The sequence below is a fragment of the Camelus bactrianus genome, chromosome 8, assembly GCF_048773025.1.
Source record: "Camelus bactrianus isolate YW-2024 breed Bactrian camel chromosome 8, ASM4877302v1, whole genome shotgun sequence".
Lineage (NCBI taxonomy): Eukaryota > Metazoa > Chordata > Mammalia > Artiodactyla > Camelidae > Camelus > Camelus bactrianus.
This window is the reverse complement of record NC_133546.1, coordinates 37419295-37436095: the sequence shown is the minus strand read 5'-3', so window position 1 is coordinate 37436095 and position 16801 is coordinate 37419295. Positions and strand designations below refer to the sequence as shown.

Here is a 16801-nt window from a genome sequence, read left to right as displayed (position 1 = left end):
CCAAAATGTGAAAACACAGAGATTTGGAGAAAACAACATGTATGTACAGGTTGACATCAACAGCACATCCTGAAATGTAATTACTGCAGATAAATATGAAATGCTGTTTTTGTCCCCTAGAGAAAGTTCTTCAAGATGATAAATCAGCTTCACAGCTGGAAGGAGAGAGGATTCTATGAACGTACTTGACTGGGCCAAGGAATAGGAGGAATTTTAGTGGATTGATATTACTATTAATTTTGCCAAGGCTTATTGCATGAATTTGGGTAAGTCATTGCTACTTGGTAAATGGGGCTGAGAGTGAATAAAATATATAATTAAAAATTCATACAAGTTGCCAAGAAGAAATTAGATGTTCCTATCAGTTGTAAAATGGTCACCTAATTTCCTCTACTTTAACTTGAAGACATCAGAAAATACACAAATAAAATGGCACATTATTTTTTGACCCAAAATAGTTTTCCTGTAAACTTTGAAATTAAACAAAAATTCTAATGTAAAATACTGTAGACTCAAAATAAGGTCTTGTGAAAAAGCTGAAAGTCCCAGTTAATGAATTTTCAAGAGATACAGATAAAAAAGATAATAGAGGATTCAGTACTGAGTAGTTTTTAGTAGTATTCCTATATGTGCTGAAAAATATCTCCACTGTATACAGAAGATAGATTTAACTAAGAAAAAAATCCCCTTGGCTATAAAAAATAAACACTGAGTAAACTTAAGTATGCTTTAAAATAATCCAATTTCTTATGCTTATTTCAAGAGAGTCTAGAACTAATTAAATGATATCAGCACCTTACAATAATTGAACTTTTGCAAAGACGTAGGACCACACTTGTATTAGTTTTAGGAAGCTTTTATCTAATTCCATCACCTCCCAGGAAGCAATAAGGAACTAGCTCCACAGTATCTTAAGCAGAAGTTTGGAGTGATCATTCACTCCAGTATTTTAAACCTGGGGTCCTTAGGTCCTAGGTGGTCTCCTATGGTACTGTTAGCTTTTGGGAATGGAGCGAAAATATGTGTATTCAGGAATATGCATTTATGAGAAGAGGGCCATGTTTCATTAGAATTTCAAAGTGGGCTATGAACCTGAAAAAGTTCACAGAAAAAAAAACTAGTTAAGTTAGCCTAACTTCCAGTTTACAAATAAGCCTGGAGAGTTGAAATGATTGCTCTAAAGGCAAACCCAGGATAGCTATAAAACACCTAGAACCAGGTCTCTACAAAACCGGTAAACTCAGTGTACTCTTAGGGCCATATCATTCTTCTCAGAGGGCAGGTAGGAAAAATGTGTGTTAAGTGTGCACAGGGCTTTCATAACTAGATCTCATTTCAAGTAACAGAGTAGTTTCTAGGTCACAATACTATCTATAAATACAAAATCTGAAGATATGAAAGTAATATAGGTGATCTAAATGAGCCAAATAAAAAACTCACAAATCTCCCAACACGATGCTGCCTTCACACCAAGCTTATACACCTGCTCCAGCCTTGAGTCCCTGCAGCATGTGCCACAGTCTCCATGCTGACAGAGAGCCAGAGGCCCTCAAAGAGAAAAATGGATCCTGAGCTATCACATCACACAATGGAGAACTACCTTGATTTAACATGCCCAGGGTGTGGACTCTCCCCATCTTACTTCCTCAGCACCCCCACCCCTGCCCCAAACATACACACATACACATACATGGAGACATCTACATACATACAATTATAGACAGGTACAGAGTGATTTCAAGGTATAGATATATAAACAAGATGAAAATGAAGCATGACATTTACCTGATTTATTAGCCAATCAATTAATCTCATGATTTTTCATGATTAATTTTAGGAAAGACTGTCACTAAAATAAATAAGTAAGGAGAAAGGTACGTTAATCCTGCCAAGTAACCCTGTACATCCTCTAGGCATTTCTAAAACTTTAAGAAAACCGTTTAATTTATGCCTATGAATCAGTGTGCACGTAAACGTCTGAGTACATACTCTAGTTCTACCCTTTGCATACATTATGATGTTAGGCAAATGATTTAATTTCTCTGTGAGTGAAGTTCCTGATTAGTAAAATGGAGATAACAACAGTTCTGACCTTACTGAGTTGTTGTGAGGATTAAAAGTGGTAATATGTGTAAAGTACCTAGAACAAAGCCTCATACTTTATGATGATAAAAGAGCCACCATTATCATCATTATCACAAGAAGACACATATGCAATTAATTACTTATATGGGAAAAGGAGTTAAAAAGAAAGCTTAAGATAAAATCGTTTACTAACAAAGTGCTCAAGCTACCATGAAAATTCAAACCACTTACTAGGAGAATGCCAGTAAGTCTGTTCAGCCCACGTGTTCCTTGGGGTACTTTCCCACGGACTTGGCACACCAGGGTTTTTCACCCAAGTGGGATGAAAAGGTTGGGTTGATCTGGGTCAATGGAGCAGTTCCCTTCCCTCTCTACAGCTGTGGGTGAGCAGCCTCAGGTGCTCCCAGTATCAGGTACACCAGCTCGTTGCACGGGAGATCGGACCAGTCTAAGTGTTGTATCTGCAATATCTCTAACCAGAAGCTTAACCGAAAGAAGTGACCTGAGGAACTGGCCTCTCTGGAAGTGAAATGCTTTGATGACAATTTTAAAAATAACGGGATGCTCTTGGAATCTATGGAGAGAGACTGTATCATTGATGCAGCATCACCAGGAAATAGTGAAAACCTCAGATTATGTCTCATTTGGATGAGTCTCTTGGGGTTGTTCGATCCCATGATGGGGACGCATCTTAAGCCATGGAACACTGAAAAATACTAATAACTTCCAACACAAGGACAGATGCCAAGACTCCCAATAGTGTCAGTCACCAACAAAATTCCAGTAATTATCCATCCAGGGTCTATTTGTTAGACCATAATGTTGAATATTTCAACTTAAAACATGTTGAAAATGAAGCATTTTACCTTTTTATATTCAGCAACGCCCAAGGTATTCCAGAGGGAGTACGAAATGCAGGTAGCAATTTTACCCCAAGTTCCACTGCTTTCTTTCGAAATATCTGAAAAGTTAAACAGTTAAGTAAGCTACTGTTGTAAGAAAAACAAAATGCACTATACTGCTATCTCACATTGAGCATGTTTCTACTTAAAACTTTTTTATATGAAAAAATAAAAGTTTCTCAAATTAACAGAATTACCTAGAAAGCAAGAAAGGTCCAGGAGCCATTGTTCTTTGGGGTATTTATCTTGGTTGCATGTTAAAATCATAGGGGGTATCAGTATAATAATACTGATATCTGGGTTGCACTCCTGAGATTCTAATTTCTATGGCTTGGGGCTCCCAAATCAGTTTTTTTTTAAAGCACCACAGGTGACCTCAGGTGATTCCAATGTGCAAGACAGGGAGAGAACCACTGTTGCTGGTGGTAAGTCCTGGACTGAAAATCAGGAGCTCTGGTCCTGTTTCAGCTTCATTTATTTACTAGGGCACCGAGAAAGAAGTTGTGAAAAAGACATCTTATTACCAGTAATCTATATGTCCACTCAGCCCTTTGCAGTTTTGACCTCCTCTGATGCCAAGTGTGGGTGATATGGAAGATACAAAGTTAAATTAGATACAAATTCTGCCCAGAATTCAGTAACAAAGGCAAAATATGCATGCAAATATCTGGAACACAGATAAAATGAGAGCCTGGCATAATACCATCTAGGAGTTCAGATGAGTTCACTAAGGCTCTATGGGTGGAGATGGCATTTAGATGAGGATTGTATGCAGCATGTAATGAGGTTAATAGTACTAGAGACGTGTGAGGTGTGGGAAGCGGAGGGGGCCTCCCCGAAGGCATCAGTGTAAGAATATAAGCACAGACACCCCCAAGTGGGGGCCTGCAGAAGAAATGCAGTAAGTCAGCTTGCCTGTCCAAAGAAAAGGGGAACACTTGTAAATAAAGTCAGATATACACAGCCCATATCTTCAAGGGTAAGGCTAAAAACTTCATTCTGTTAAAATGGAAAAATGTTGAACGTTTTTGAGCAGCCAGTCCACCTGAGCAGAACTGTGATATCCATTCACAGTTTTAGGTCCAAAGTAAAGCACTGAGTGAATGTGCTCATTGAAGGAAAGACTGTGATAGTTTTCCCTGCAGCAGGGCCTTGTCCCTTCTCCTTGCCATACTGTGTGACCAAGCGTGGTGGGCTGGGAACCTACTATTTCCTTTTCCCTCTTCCTAACAAAGGCTAGGGGAGCCCTGGAAAGCATGGAGAATGGAAGTAAGATTCTCTCCCAGTGTGGAAAAGCATTCATTAAGGCCACTGTCAGAGAAGACTTGGGGGGCTCCTTCAGAGGGAAGAGTTCCAGCCCACAACTTCTGCTCTAAGCACACAGCCTCCCTACAGAGAGAAGCCAGGCACCGGGGCTTCTGGACTGGAGATAATCCACTCATGTTGATATTGACACTGTTTCTGAAACCCTACTCTTTTGGAATCTTACTTTGTAATGAAAGTTAAGAAAAGACTAAGTTTTCATGTAACAATTTGGCTGACAGTCAATTTAGATAAACTAGTATTCCTGGGATACAAATGAGGACACAGACATTTGTACTATATGAAGCTCTTAAAAAAACAGAACCATTTTTTCCCACAAATTATTATTATAACCCTCTTTAAAGTGGACAATTTTCTGTTTCAACAACTAAACAGTGAATGGAAGAAGAAGAGAAAGAAAAATAAACTAAAAAGTACAGTCTTCCTTTCCTTCTCTGCCTTACCCTAGAGAATTTTAAGTTCTCTTCTGCTGTAAGGGATTATCCAATCACTGCCCAGCCATCTGCTGACTTTCTAGCTTCCACCCAACTTTTAAAACTGTTAATTAATTAACTCCTTTGCAAGAAACTTACATAAGATGGAAGTCAGACTTGTAATTAAAACACCATCATGGATATTATAACCATATGGCATGGGAGTTAAGGGCTGAGGCTTTGAAAACACAATGCCTGTAGTTGAATCTTAGCTCTGCTTCTTCAAATTGGATGATCTTGGGCAAACTGGCTTAATTTCCTTGCGCCTAAACTTCCTCATCTATAGAATGGAGATAACAATAGCACTTGCTATTTTAAAGGTTGTGGAAAGAAAGGAATGAATTATTATATTTAAAGATCTTAGAAAAAAATACTTAGGATACATAGTAATCACTCTAAAAGGTTAGTGGTAGTTTTCATGTAAAGTAATACTTTCCCTATTTACTGCCTGAAAATGTTTCTTGTTCTGTCTTTAATCCAACTGTTGTTTGATACGCTATACTCAGATTCTCTGAGTGTGTGTGCGTATGTGCGCATGTGCATGTACACCCCCTTTCCCCCAAACACACACTCTTAATCATAAGCATACATGCTCAAGAGCTAAGCCCGCCTTCTCATCACCGTTTGCACTCCCAAATTCAACTTTTCTTTTTGAATTTAGTTCTGTACTTCTACTTGCATGCTCACATCACAATCTGGGTGTCGTCTTCTGAAACTTAACATGTCCAAGGTGAAATCAATCATTTAACGTCCTGGGTAAACTTCCCCAGTTCCATCACTGACACCACTGTTCAGTTAGTCCATGAGGCCCGAGAGAGCTGCATTTTGACTTTTGATTTCTTACTCTTTAGTTATTGAGTATCAACATGGAAGTTCCTGGAAATGTCTCATATATGGCTTCTTCCCTTTCTATGATGAGTATAGTCCATGTTTTCATCACCAGGTACCATAGCAAAGAAGGTCCTCCTACCTGGTCTCACATCCTCCTGTCTCCATTAATCTGTATCTATATTGCCAAATTCCTCTTTTTACCATACAAGTTTCTTATTCAAGAAACCACAACGATTCCCTCTGTTATCTAAAACTTCAAGTCAAAACTGATTACTGACTTTTCAATGACCTCTAAGAATAGGACCATTTATCATTTTTTGTTCATTCAAAGATCAGTCTGGTTCCAGCTTAAGTCTCCTTGGTCTTGAGCACTCATTGAAGTTTGGTCCACTTTAGTATCTTTTTTAAAAGATACTTTTATCTTTTTTCCCCCTCAGCTTTATTGAGATATCATGGACATACTGTGTAAGTTTAAGGTATACAGCGTGATGATTTGATACACGTATGTGTTGTGAAATGATTACCACAATAAGGTTGACACTTCCATCTTCTTGCATAATTACCTTTTGTGTGTGTGTGTGTGTCCTGCCACATTAGTATATTTGTTAACCCAGTTCGCTCATCCTGAAACACCCTTTTCTGCCTCCTGTTGGCCAATCCAAATTCACCCATTCTCCAGGCCTAGGTCCAGGCCAAGATCACTGCCTTCTGTGAACTTTTACACTGACAACTGGCATTACACAATGCAGCATTTGACTACAGAAGGCAAGATTAACATCTCGAAATGTTTCCTTATGTTCCTCTCTTACATCCCCAAGTAATTATCTTTAAAAATAGAGAAAAAGATCTCCATTTCTTCTCCATTGCCTATTTACATATCCAACCCAGATCTGGTCATCCTGTATTAAATTTATTGATGTTGCTAGCGTATGCCTAGGAGTTGCAGGTGGGAAGATACTTACACTCTCAGTTAACAGGAAACAGTGGCCCTTCCTCTGTCAAGGTTTTTGCCTTTGCTGTTTCCTCCTGCTGCGATGCCCTTTCCCTAGCTCTTTACATGACTGGTTCATTCTTAACTTCAGGAATCTGCTTGAACGTCCCCTTCTAAGAGGGGTCTTTCTTACCAACCACACATAAAGTTGGCCATTCTCACTTATTATTTATCATATTATCTTGTTTATTTCTGTCCCACTATTTATCATATCCTAATTATCTTATTTGCTTACTTGTTGACTGTTGGACAACTCTGCCAGATGTAAGCTTCATGAGGGCATGGATTTGGTCTTGTTCATTGCTGTGTGTATATACTCAGTATCCTGTAAAGTAGCTGGTACTCAATAAACATTCATTTAATAAATGAATGAGTCAAATATTAATAAATGTACCTGGAGCACTAGAATGAGAAACCACTAATATTCTAGTATTTGCAAAGTGTTCTATTCCACTAGTTTCTATTGTCTGCAAATAATTACATCAAGGATTCTGGAGTCTCAACCTTGGGCACAATTACAAAATAGTTTTTGGATGAAAACATTAATTGACCTATTGATGCTTTAAATGAAATCACATGTGAGCCTAAGTCAATTCCAATTCTTAGTGTTTGATTTGTTACCTCTCCTTGAGACATGAAGAGAGGTTACTTGGAGGAGGAATCCAGAGTCTAAAAGACAACATCTTTTAACCCAAAATGGTGAGTAGTAAAATTCCAAACTAGCTTACAAAGTTAATATTGTTAAAAGAATGAAGGAGAAATGTCACAAATCATTCTAAAGGGTAGTTAAGTTTTAACTAGCATATCTTAGATAATGTACTCAAAAGCAAATGATGACAAAGAGCACACTAAAAAAATGGTACTTCAATTCAGTGCCCCTTCAAATGGGGCAGCATGATGGAGGCAGCACTGGACAGGTCAGTACTTGGATCCTAGGACTGGCTCTGCTACAGTTCAGTGGGAGGCCTGGGCCCACTGTTTAACTTTTCTGGTTCTCAGTTTCCCCAGAGAAATGGGAGAGCAGGGCTGATAATTTCTACTTCTGATTTGTTACTGAAAAACTAGTACTCAGAAGTCATAAAACTGGTACTAAAATGAAGCTGGCAAAAAAAAAGAAAAATTATTATAATTTTTATAAAGATAGAGTTGATTTGCCACCCAACTCTTAGTCAATCTTGGTTTCCAGGATTTGCTGGTACTTATATTTGCTGGGGAGGATTCTATAAAGAGAGCAAGATGAAAATGAAAAATGACAGGCAATAAAATACAATCCATGATGATAATAGAAGACATATTCTTTTTTTTAAATGACCATTACCACTAAATAGAGTTTTTGTGCAACTTGCACCAATCAGTTCAAAATGGGCAGACACCTAATGGTCCAAAAGGAATCTTCCAAAAGATTATGCATTATAGAGATTCTGATTACATTCACAGCAAAAATCAAAACTAATACAATTTGCTGAAAAAAAGGGTGGTAAAATATGATGAAATAGCTTCTAAAATAATCTTTCAAGCATGTAACTAACAAACAGGTTTAAATAAAAATTTTTATGGTCTCAAGTTAAGAATTTCAGAATAACTGCACCCAAACAGCATCTTTTCATTATCCTTAAATAACATCATCAGTCTTATTGCTATTTTTGATCAAAAGTTTAAAAAAACTTCATATTTTAGAACCTATCAAATAAAAAACATTTATCTTTTTACTTTATCTGTACAGATAGGATTAGACAAGGCTGTAAATAAGATGTATGGCTTTCTTTGCCTTTCTAGTTTGCAGATCCCTGAAGAACTGTACAAGAATATTTATACACCAGAGCAAAGAGTAAGGAAAGAAGATATGAATATGAACAGACAGCTCTGGAAAGAACCAGTTTCAGTTCAGACATGCTTTGGTTTGAAATGTACAATAAATATCAAAGCCTTTCTTCAAATCCTTATGCTGAAAACTTCACTGTTAAAAGATCAAACACTAATTCCCCATTAGTACAAGCAGAGTTTACCTATTACTCATTTTTGCTACATAAAGCTTCCAGCATGAAATGCCATAGATATGATAAATGTCTTTGTTTGAAAATAACTGAATAACCCATATATCGTTAGCTGAGTTGATTAACACATGTAATATGGGCCAAATTTAATCACTCAACCAATAAGTACTTTTGAATTACTCTGGCTTTTCAGTTTAGAGGGGAACCTCAAAAGGTTTAAATATCTGAATAAAGACATATAAAAACAGTTAATCCAAGAGAAATTTGGAGCTGGAAGGGACATCAAATATCATCTAATTGCATAATCTTGGTTTATAGATGAGAAAACTGAGGTTGAGAGAGGCCCTCTTCCTCTAATTAAATGCTCCGGTATGGGACGGTTTGATGACAGCTACAGCCAAGTGAACGCCAGCTTTGTGCCATTTCAGATAACACGTAAGTCTTTTGATCTGGAAGGATCTCCCCTGTGAGTCCCTTGTATGTAAGTGTGCATACATCTTTCTTTTCTTTTTTAACTGAAAATGTGCACACATCTTTCACTGCCTCTTTCTACTCTTTGCATTCTCTCTCTCATTAATCAAAACCCCAAACTGAATTTTTCCTAAATTAAAAGAATTACTTGTTGTATTTAACAAATTGTATTACGAACTTCATTTTTTAAAATGTATAAATTTAATTAGATGAAAACTTGTGTCAACTGTTTTGTTTTTCTTCCCTGTAATTCAGTATAATTCAGTTTTTAGCCTCTAGGCCATTAGATGAAGAGAGTATTCTTCATTTTCCTGCAAAACTAAAGCACTAAAATCTTGTTTATTCAAAATAAATAAGGATATGCATGCTAACCAGCTAGTAACCATAGGTCATAACCAAGAAGAATCAATATAACAGTGCCTTAGGCTTGAGTTTCTAACATATGAAAGCACAAAGATTAAATGAAAGAAAAAACTTCTGATAAGTATATTAATAAAAAAATCTAGATGCAGAGTGCTGTTAGTGAATCCTGTTAGACTCAGGATTTTAAAAAATATTTATTTTCATGAAAAAATTAACAGCTAGTGAAACCTTTCAAAGTTTGCTTTCATACTATCCCCTAGTCAAAATAAATAAGTGTTAATAAAGGAATTAATAAAATTATAATCTAATACTAATTTTTTTTTCTGTGGGGGTTCAATTTCATGCCCTAACTCCTGAGTGGGAAAGATTTTATAAAGTTAAAAGAGTAAGATGAAAAATAGTGAGAAATACTGGAGGGAATTCATGCTATTGTTCAAGGTGGACATCATCAGCATCCGTGTGGGCAGAAACCAACGCCACCTACTTGAGGAAGTGATCCTGTGTTTTCCCTGAGCATAAGCCAGAGTCAAGGTGGCCTGGTAACAGGCACAATGAAAAACAGGGCCTGAGTTCTAGTTCCGGGTTACTACCTACCTGTTCTGCCACAGTGAAGATTAGTTATCATTTCACTTCTCTAATTCTTTCTCTTGTAAAATGAGGGCACTAGATAAAACACTTTCTAAGGTACTTTTCTGCTCGATGCGGCATGGTTTTAAGACTTAAGAAGCACTTACAACATGTTTCCCAATGTCCTAAGAGCTATAAGGGAGATACACCAGAAAACACAAGATCCTTGTCTCAAGGAGCTTATAACCAGGAAGGCAAGTCAACCATATAAAACTATAGAAACATAAAATAACACCAGAAAACAACAATACGAACCAACAGATCAGTAGAGAATAAATTGAGTGATATAGGCTCTAACTATGGGAATAAAACAAAAGGAGAGACTGAATTAGGTCGAAGGGGAGAGTAGGACGGCAGAGGGGGTACTCCTGTAGGTGAGTATGCGTATGTCGTGCACACTCTAGGTTAATGTGGTGGGGGACAAGAGATAAAGCAGAAGGGGAGAGGAAGGAGCCTGACAGAGAGCAGGGTGGAGAGAGAGATTCATAGGGTTTAGAAAATGGCAAGAAAGAAACAGAAGAAAGAAGGCAAGCTAATAACCTTAACTATCAGGGACAGAAGTTAAAGGGCTGGTTAAAAAAGCACATCAGTTGGATCAAGAAGGTTCCAACACTTAACGATCTTGGTGCCCTTCATTTACAAGTGGAAGGATTTCTTGATCATCAGGGTCCTGAGAGATGGGGCGGGGAGAAAGGCAGTGGTTCTCGTTGATTATGGAACTTTTCTGAGTTGCAAGGGCAAAGATACATAAATCACAACACCAAGAAACATTACACTGGCTATCTGAAGGAGAAACCTTGAGAAAGAATTAGGGTCCTTTAAAATAACGTTTCCTCAAGGAGAAAGTATACATGTGTTGTAGAGAAAAATGGGGCAGAAGTGGAGCTGGGAAAAAAAGGGAACAAGTATGATCATATGATAAAGTATGACAATATGATATCGTTATATGTCCTTCTTCTAACATACACTCACTATGGAAGTTAAAAATGCACAGAAAAGGAGAAACAAAACCATGGCTAGGCAGCATTCATGCTTAGAATTATTGCTAGCTGTATGACACGGTATGTTATCTTAGGTGCCTAAAGCACTGGCCCAAGAACAATAAATAACACCGTAACAGTCCAAGCATTACACAGGGCTTAAAGATGGGGTTTTGAGTTGATCAATCTCAATTTAAGTTAAAAAAATGGGCAAGTAACTAACATAATGTTTTAAATGTGCAGTTTATTGTTAATAATATTTAATATTAGGTAAGTATGCCAAATAGTTTCTGAACATACATTTCACATCAAAATGAAAACTTTTTTTTGAAAACATAATGCCTACTAAAGAGACAGGGAGTGATGAAAGCATGTACCCTATCTGGCTATTATTTCTAATAGAATTTGTGGAAACCACCATTACAAAGGTTGTTAATACTTAGTATCATAGTGTTAAAATAGGGACTGTTTTGTTTATTATTACATTTGTAGGTAAACATCACAAATCATTGGAAATATACCAAAATCTAGGCTCAGAAACCTTTCTTCAAGAGAAAAAGTAAGAGGAAGAGAATGACAGCCTCATCCACGTAAGTATATTGTGAATCTCTGGCATTTTTGAGTTAGGAGGCATTCTCTGCTAACGAATTTTTCCAAGTACTGAATCTCACCTCTAAAGAGCCTCGAACTATTTGTAGTTTATTTAACCTTTTTATTGTTATCGGTTTAAAAAACATGTTTCTGTTTTTTTGATTTAGTGCAACGTACACGGATCCTATCTTGGTGAGTCAGCGTCAGCATCACGTGCAGACCCTGGGCTGGGGCCAGAAGATGAGCTCCCGGTCCTCAGCTGACCGGGCTGTATGATCTTGAGCACTCACTTAACCCCCTCTTTGCCTCAGTTTCTAAATATGTGAATAGGGATTGATCTCCCAATTCACAAGATGATTAAATGTGATTAAATGCACAAGTGCTTTTTAAAGAGCGTTAACAATTATCACCATCATTGTTCTTCGCTATAAGATACTGGTTCCCTCAGGAATAATTGAAGTATATTCGACTTTACACTGAATGGTTCAAAAACTGCTGAGCTTTTATGTCTACTTTCTATAGTCTACTGTTTCTTTCTGTTATTAGCACTCTGTTAATTACAATGGCGGTTTCTCACCATTGTAGTGTATTTGCTCTCCTTCAAAAAGTTTCAGACTAGTTTTATAAACAGTTGTTGGCACCAAGGCCTGAGGATAAGTCAAATGTCTCTTCTGGGTCTATTCTGTAGTACAGGGTGTGAGCTTCAGGAAATGTGCCCTGTTTTTTCTCAGATGACTGCGTTTGAACCACTAACTCTACAAGTATGAAAAAACAATTAATTAGTATATTATTCAGAGTAGTAGTTTGCAAGTTTACAAGGTAACCTAAACACCTATGTCTACATAGGTTTTATTTGCTTTTTTTTTTAAAGCAAAATGTAAGCCACACCTTTTTCATTCTATCTAAGCAAATGTAAACCTATCTAGTTGTACATCTATTCCCATTAAACTGATGTATTTTGATTTCTGCATCACCTGCCTTTGTTTGTTTTTTATTTATACACTGACACTGAGACAGGAAGGGGGCAGGGCATAGCCATTCAAGGAATGCTACAGCAATTAACATCAAAATGGTAAAAGATTCAACCCCCAGTAGGCCTTGAGGCTCAGGATGATGAGAGATTTAACTTCTAGTAGATCTTGAGCCCATTGTAATATATTAACATGGTGAATAACACGCCCACAGGTACCATGGCAGTCCCAAGGCTAGCCACAAAAGATCAAAGAATGGGAAATGGCCAACTTCCTGGGTATCCCAGCCCCTCCCCCAGGCTACTTAGAATGGTCCTTCCACTTATTAGCATAGGAAGCCACCAAGCTGATAAAAACCAGCAACACAGCGCCTCCCGGCCACCCCCCTCTCTCTCTCTTCAGAGAGGCCTGAATTCTGTCTATGGAATGTGTACCTACTTTTAATCTGAGCACCCAACACTCACACCTTGTGGCCTTTCTCTTGCCTTTCAATGTATCTCTGAATAAATCTACCTTCACTCAACTGTGGCTCGCTCTTGAATTCTTTCCTGCGAGAAGCCAAGGACCCATGCTTGGTGGGGCACGTCCCAGGGGCTCAGCCGAGACCTGGGACATGGCCCCTCCTCATGCCCCACATCTGTTTTCCTGCATCAACACCTCCAAGTGCCTTTGGGCAGAGTTTGTAATTTCATATGTCAACTGATGGATGAACATTTTAAGTTATCAAAGGGTGATGCTGATGGACACAAAATTTGGCAGCAGTGCTATTTTTGTCTTGTTTGTGCCCCCCCAGGAAAGCTAATTAATCTCTCTTAGTCTCAGTTTCCTCATCTACAAAATAAAGAAACATAAACTCAGAGAATTTCTTGTTTCCCTATTATTTTCCCATTTACCAAGAAAAATTTTAATTTTCTTATACAATACATTCTTATTATTGAAAAATCATAAAATTAGACAAATAGACAAAAAATATAGAGCCCCATTAATCTTATCTACCCAAACACAATTATTGTTAACATCTTAAGCATCTATCTTCTAAATGATATTGATTGTATTTGTTTTGCAAAATGGCATCTTTCCATATATACTATTTTGTAATGTTTTAAATCCATCCCTAGCAACTTAATCTACATTAAATACATCATTCTACATCAGAGGTCGGCAAACATTTTCTGTAGAGAGTCAGAGAGTAAGTATTTTAGGCTTTGCCAGATTTTTTAGTTTTTTTCTCTTATAATCCTTTAAAATGTGAAACCATTCTTAGTTTTGATAGTACAAAAACAGGTCCCAGACTGAATTTGTGCTGTGGTTTGCTGACCCCTGTTTTATATCAATGGATACATTTCTGTAATATCTTTTTTTAAACAGCTATATAGTATACCAGTGTATGGATATGTCAGAACCTAGTTGCCAATCTCCCACTATTCAACACTGAGATTTCCACTGTCTTGATATTGCAAACAGCGGTGAATAAATATCCATTTACATACTTATCTGTATGCATGCATGACTAATTTCATCAGGTTGAATGTCTGACAATGGAATTTCTGGTCAGAGGGCATTCACGCATTCATTTACTCACTAACTATAGTTGTAGGGTCAAAGCAGCCATAGACAAAATGGAAATGAACGGGCGTGTCTGTAGTTTGCCAACTCCTGGATTACATTAATTTGACTAAAAGCATCTTAAATATTTTTCACTTAAATTAAGAGATTTAAAAGTATATTCATATATTCTATTTCATGATGAGAATACTATGTTTTTAATAGATCAGTGTTACATTCTTACAGTACCATAAATAATTCAATGAAACAATCATCATCAGAATACAAAATGTCACATAACTCAATACTTTCCTTATTAGAAAAGTTTTGAATATATCAAACTGAAATAATTTGGAGGGCATTTCCTCTTTAAAATATAAGCATAAGTAATCACTAACATGAAACATAATGTATTTTGTCAATTGTGACCATTCTTGTACTATTTGAATGCCTTTGAAAAGCGATTACACACATACACAGACGTCAACATAGTTTAAACTTTCTAAATTACAAGCTTTCAAAGAGGAATCTATTCTGTAATTCTGACCTTTTAGAGATGTAAATTCAAATATTCAACAAATATTTATTGAGTGCCTATGAACTACAGGCCGAGTCGCACAAGGCACTTGGAATACATAAATAAACAAGAGAGCTGTGGTCAATGACTCATAATACTTGTTTCTGAAGTGTGACAGTGGAAGAACATCCACAGAGTATATTATGATATACAGGGAAGGCTCAAGTAATAACTTTCATTTCTTGTCCAAAAAAGAAACTGAAGACAAATACGATACTGTTGTAGTACTGCACAAGGTAATCAGACAAATCCTGGCCATTAGTCTGACCATGTAAAATGGGAAAAGGTATCAGATATACAGAAAAACAATTGCACAAAATTGTAGAGAAAGTTATCATTCGGGTGTTCTTGAAGATCTTAAATACAGTTTTAGATTAAGCAGACTTCTCCCACTGTGACCTATGCACATCATATGTCCTTTTTTTTGTTTTTGGTGATTAGTCAACATCTTGAAGGTTATCATTCAGGTGGGAATCACCTACAGTAGTTAAGGAACTGATCTTTTAGATCTGTTAAAAAGAATTAAGTCCAATAGAAAGCACTGGAATAGTCTTTTAAAAAGACTCAGGGACAGAGAAAAACAAATACTGTATGAAATGACTTATATGTGGAATTTTAAAAAGCTGAACTCATGGATATAGAGGCAGAATGGTGATTGGCAGAGGAGGGAGGGTAGAGAGAATGGGGAAAATGAGAAGATGTTGGTCAAAGGCTGTAACTTCCAGTTGATGAAAGGGTGTAACTTCCATAAGACGAATAAATTCTGGAGATCTAATGCAAGGCTTGGTGAGTACAGTTAACAATACTGTATTATAAACTTGAAAGTTGCTAGAAGAGTAGATCTTAAATATTCTTACCACAAAAAGGAAATGATAATTATGTGAAGTGATGGAGGCGTTAACTAACCCTACTGTGTTAATCATTTTGCAATGACTAAATCAACACTGTGTACACCTTAAACTTACACAAAAATCAGGGCAGTCAAGGATAAAAGGGGAGTAAAACAGAAATGATGGAGATGCACAGAAGTCCACGGTCCAGTCTAAGGGCCAGGCAGCTTCAAGATGCAAAGGATGTGGAGTCAAGCTCTTTTAACATTAAACAAACAGCAATGCACTTGGTTAAAACTTGACATGAATGCCAAAAATTTCATCTGTTAACAAAATAAAAGTGGAGTATTCTTACTTTGGCCCTAATTTTAGTCACTACAAGGCAGTACTGTTGAAGACAAATGACTAAGGACCCTGGGAAAAAGCAATTATCTCTTTTTAAGGGTTAGAAAATAGAAGTTGTCTCTTTTTTTACGGATAAAAAAGTAAACAAACAAAAAATTTTAGCAGAGTCCAACATGGATCCTGGACTTTGAGGAAATAAGATTTCAAAAGGCTCTTTAAAAACTTCAATACGTATCAGAGTAATGATAGAAATTTGTGCCCCATATTCCTTAGGGATTGTGGCAGGGCTTTTTTATTTGCTTTATTTAACTGGAATTGTCCTTAATATAAATGAAACCCCAAATAGCTTATGCTCCATTTGATACAATGTTTATCAGATTTTAGAAAGGAGCCTCATTATAATTTCCAATAGAGAAAATGTTTCCCTCAATTCTTGATCCAGCAAATTAGGACATGGTTTCCTCAACAAAGGTGAGAGCCAAACCTGGATGTCTATTTTCTTAGTTCATTTTTTTTAAAAAAGGAATCCTGTTAATTCCAAGAAGACGGATTCACGGTATTCTCAAACCAGCAGCATCAGCATCATCTGGGAACTTATAAGGAACAAGAAATGCAAATTACCAGGCCCCCATTGAGATCTACAGTCAGAAACTCTCATAGCGGGGCCCACAAATCTGCGTTTTAATAAGCCATCCTGGGAATTCTGATACACATCACAGTTTGAGAAGCCCTGAACTAGCGAAAGAAATTGATTGGAAAGAATACTTTTATCAAAACATTTATTGCCACCGGTATAATGTATACTGTTTCTGTAGTGAATGAAGCAAAGAAAGTCTTTAATAATCTTTAAGTTTATCAAATAGCATGAGACGTCTGAAGCCATGTGATGCTGAGTTCACAGT

General features: G+C 36.9%; 1 protein-coding gene across 2 annotated transcripts in view; it reads right to left on the bottom strand.

Moving 5' to 3' along the window:
• MAN1A1 (mannosidase alpha class 1A member 1) overlaps positions 1 to 16801 on the bottom strand; it is a 151483-nt gene that overhangs the window by 62307 nt on the left and 72375 nt on the right. For both annotated transcript variants that reach the window (XM_074368421.1, XM_074368422.1), the window contains exon 6: positions 2952 to 3046. In XM_074368421.1, coding sequence (XP_074224522.1) covers positions 2952 to 3046 — 95 coding nt within the window. The remainder of the gene's footprint in view (positions 1 to 2951; positions 3047 to 16801) is intronic.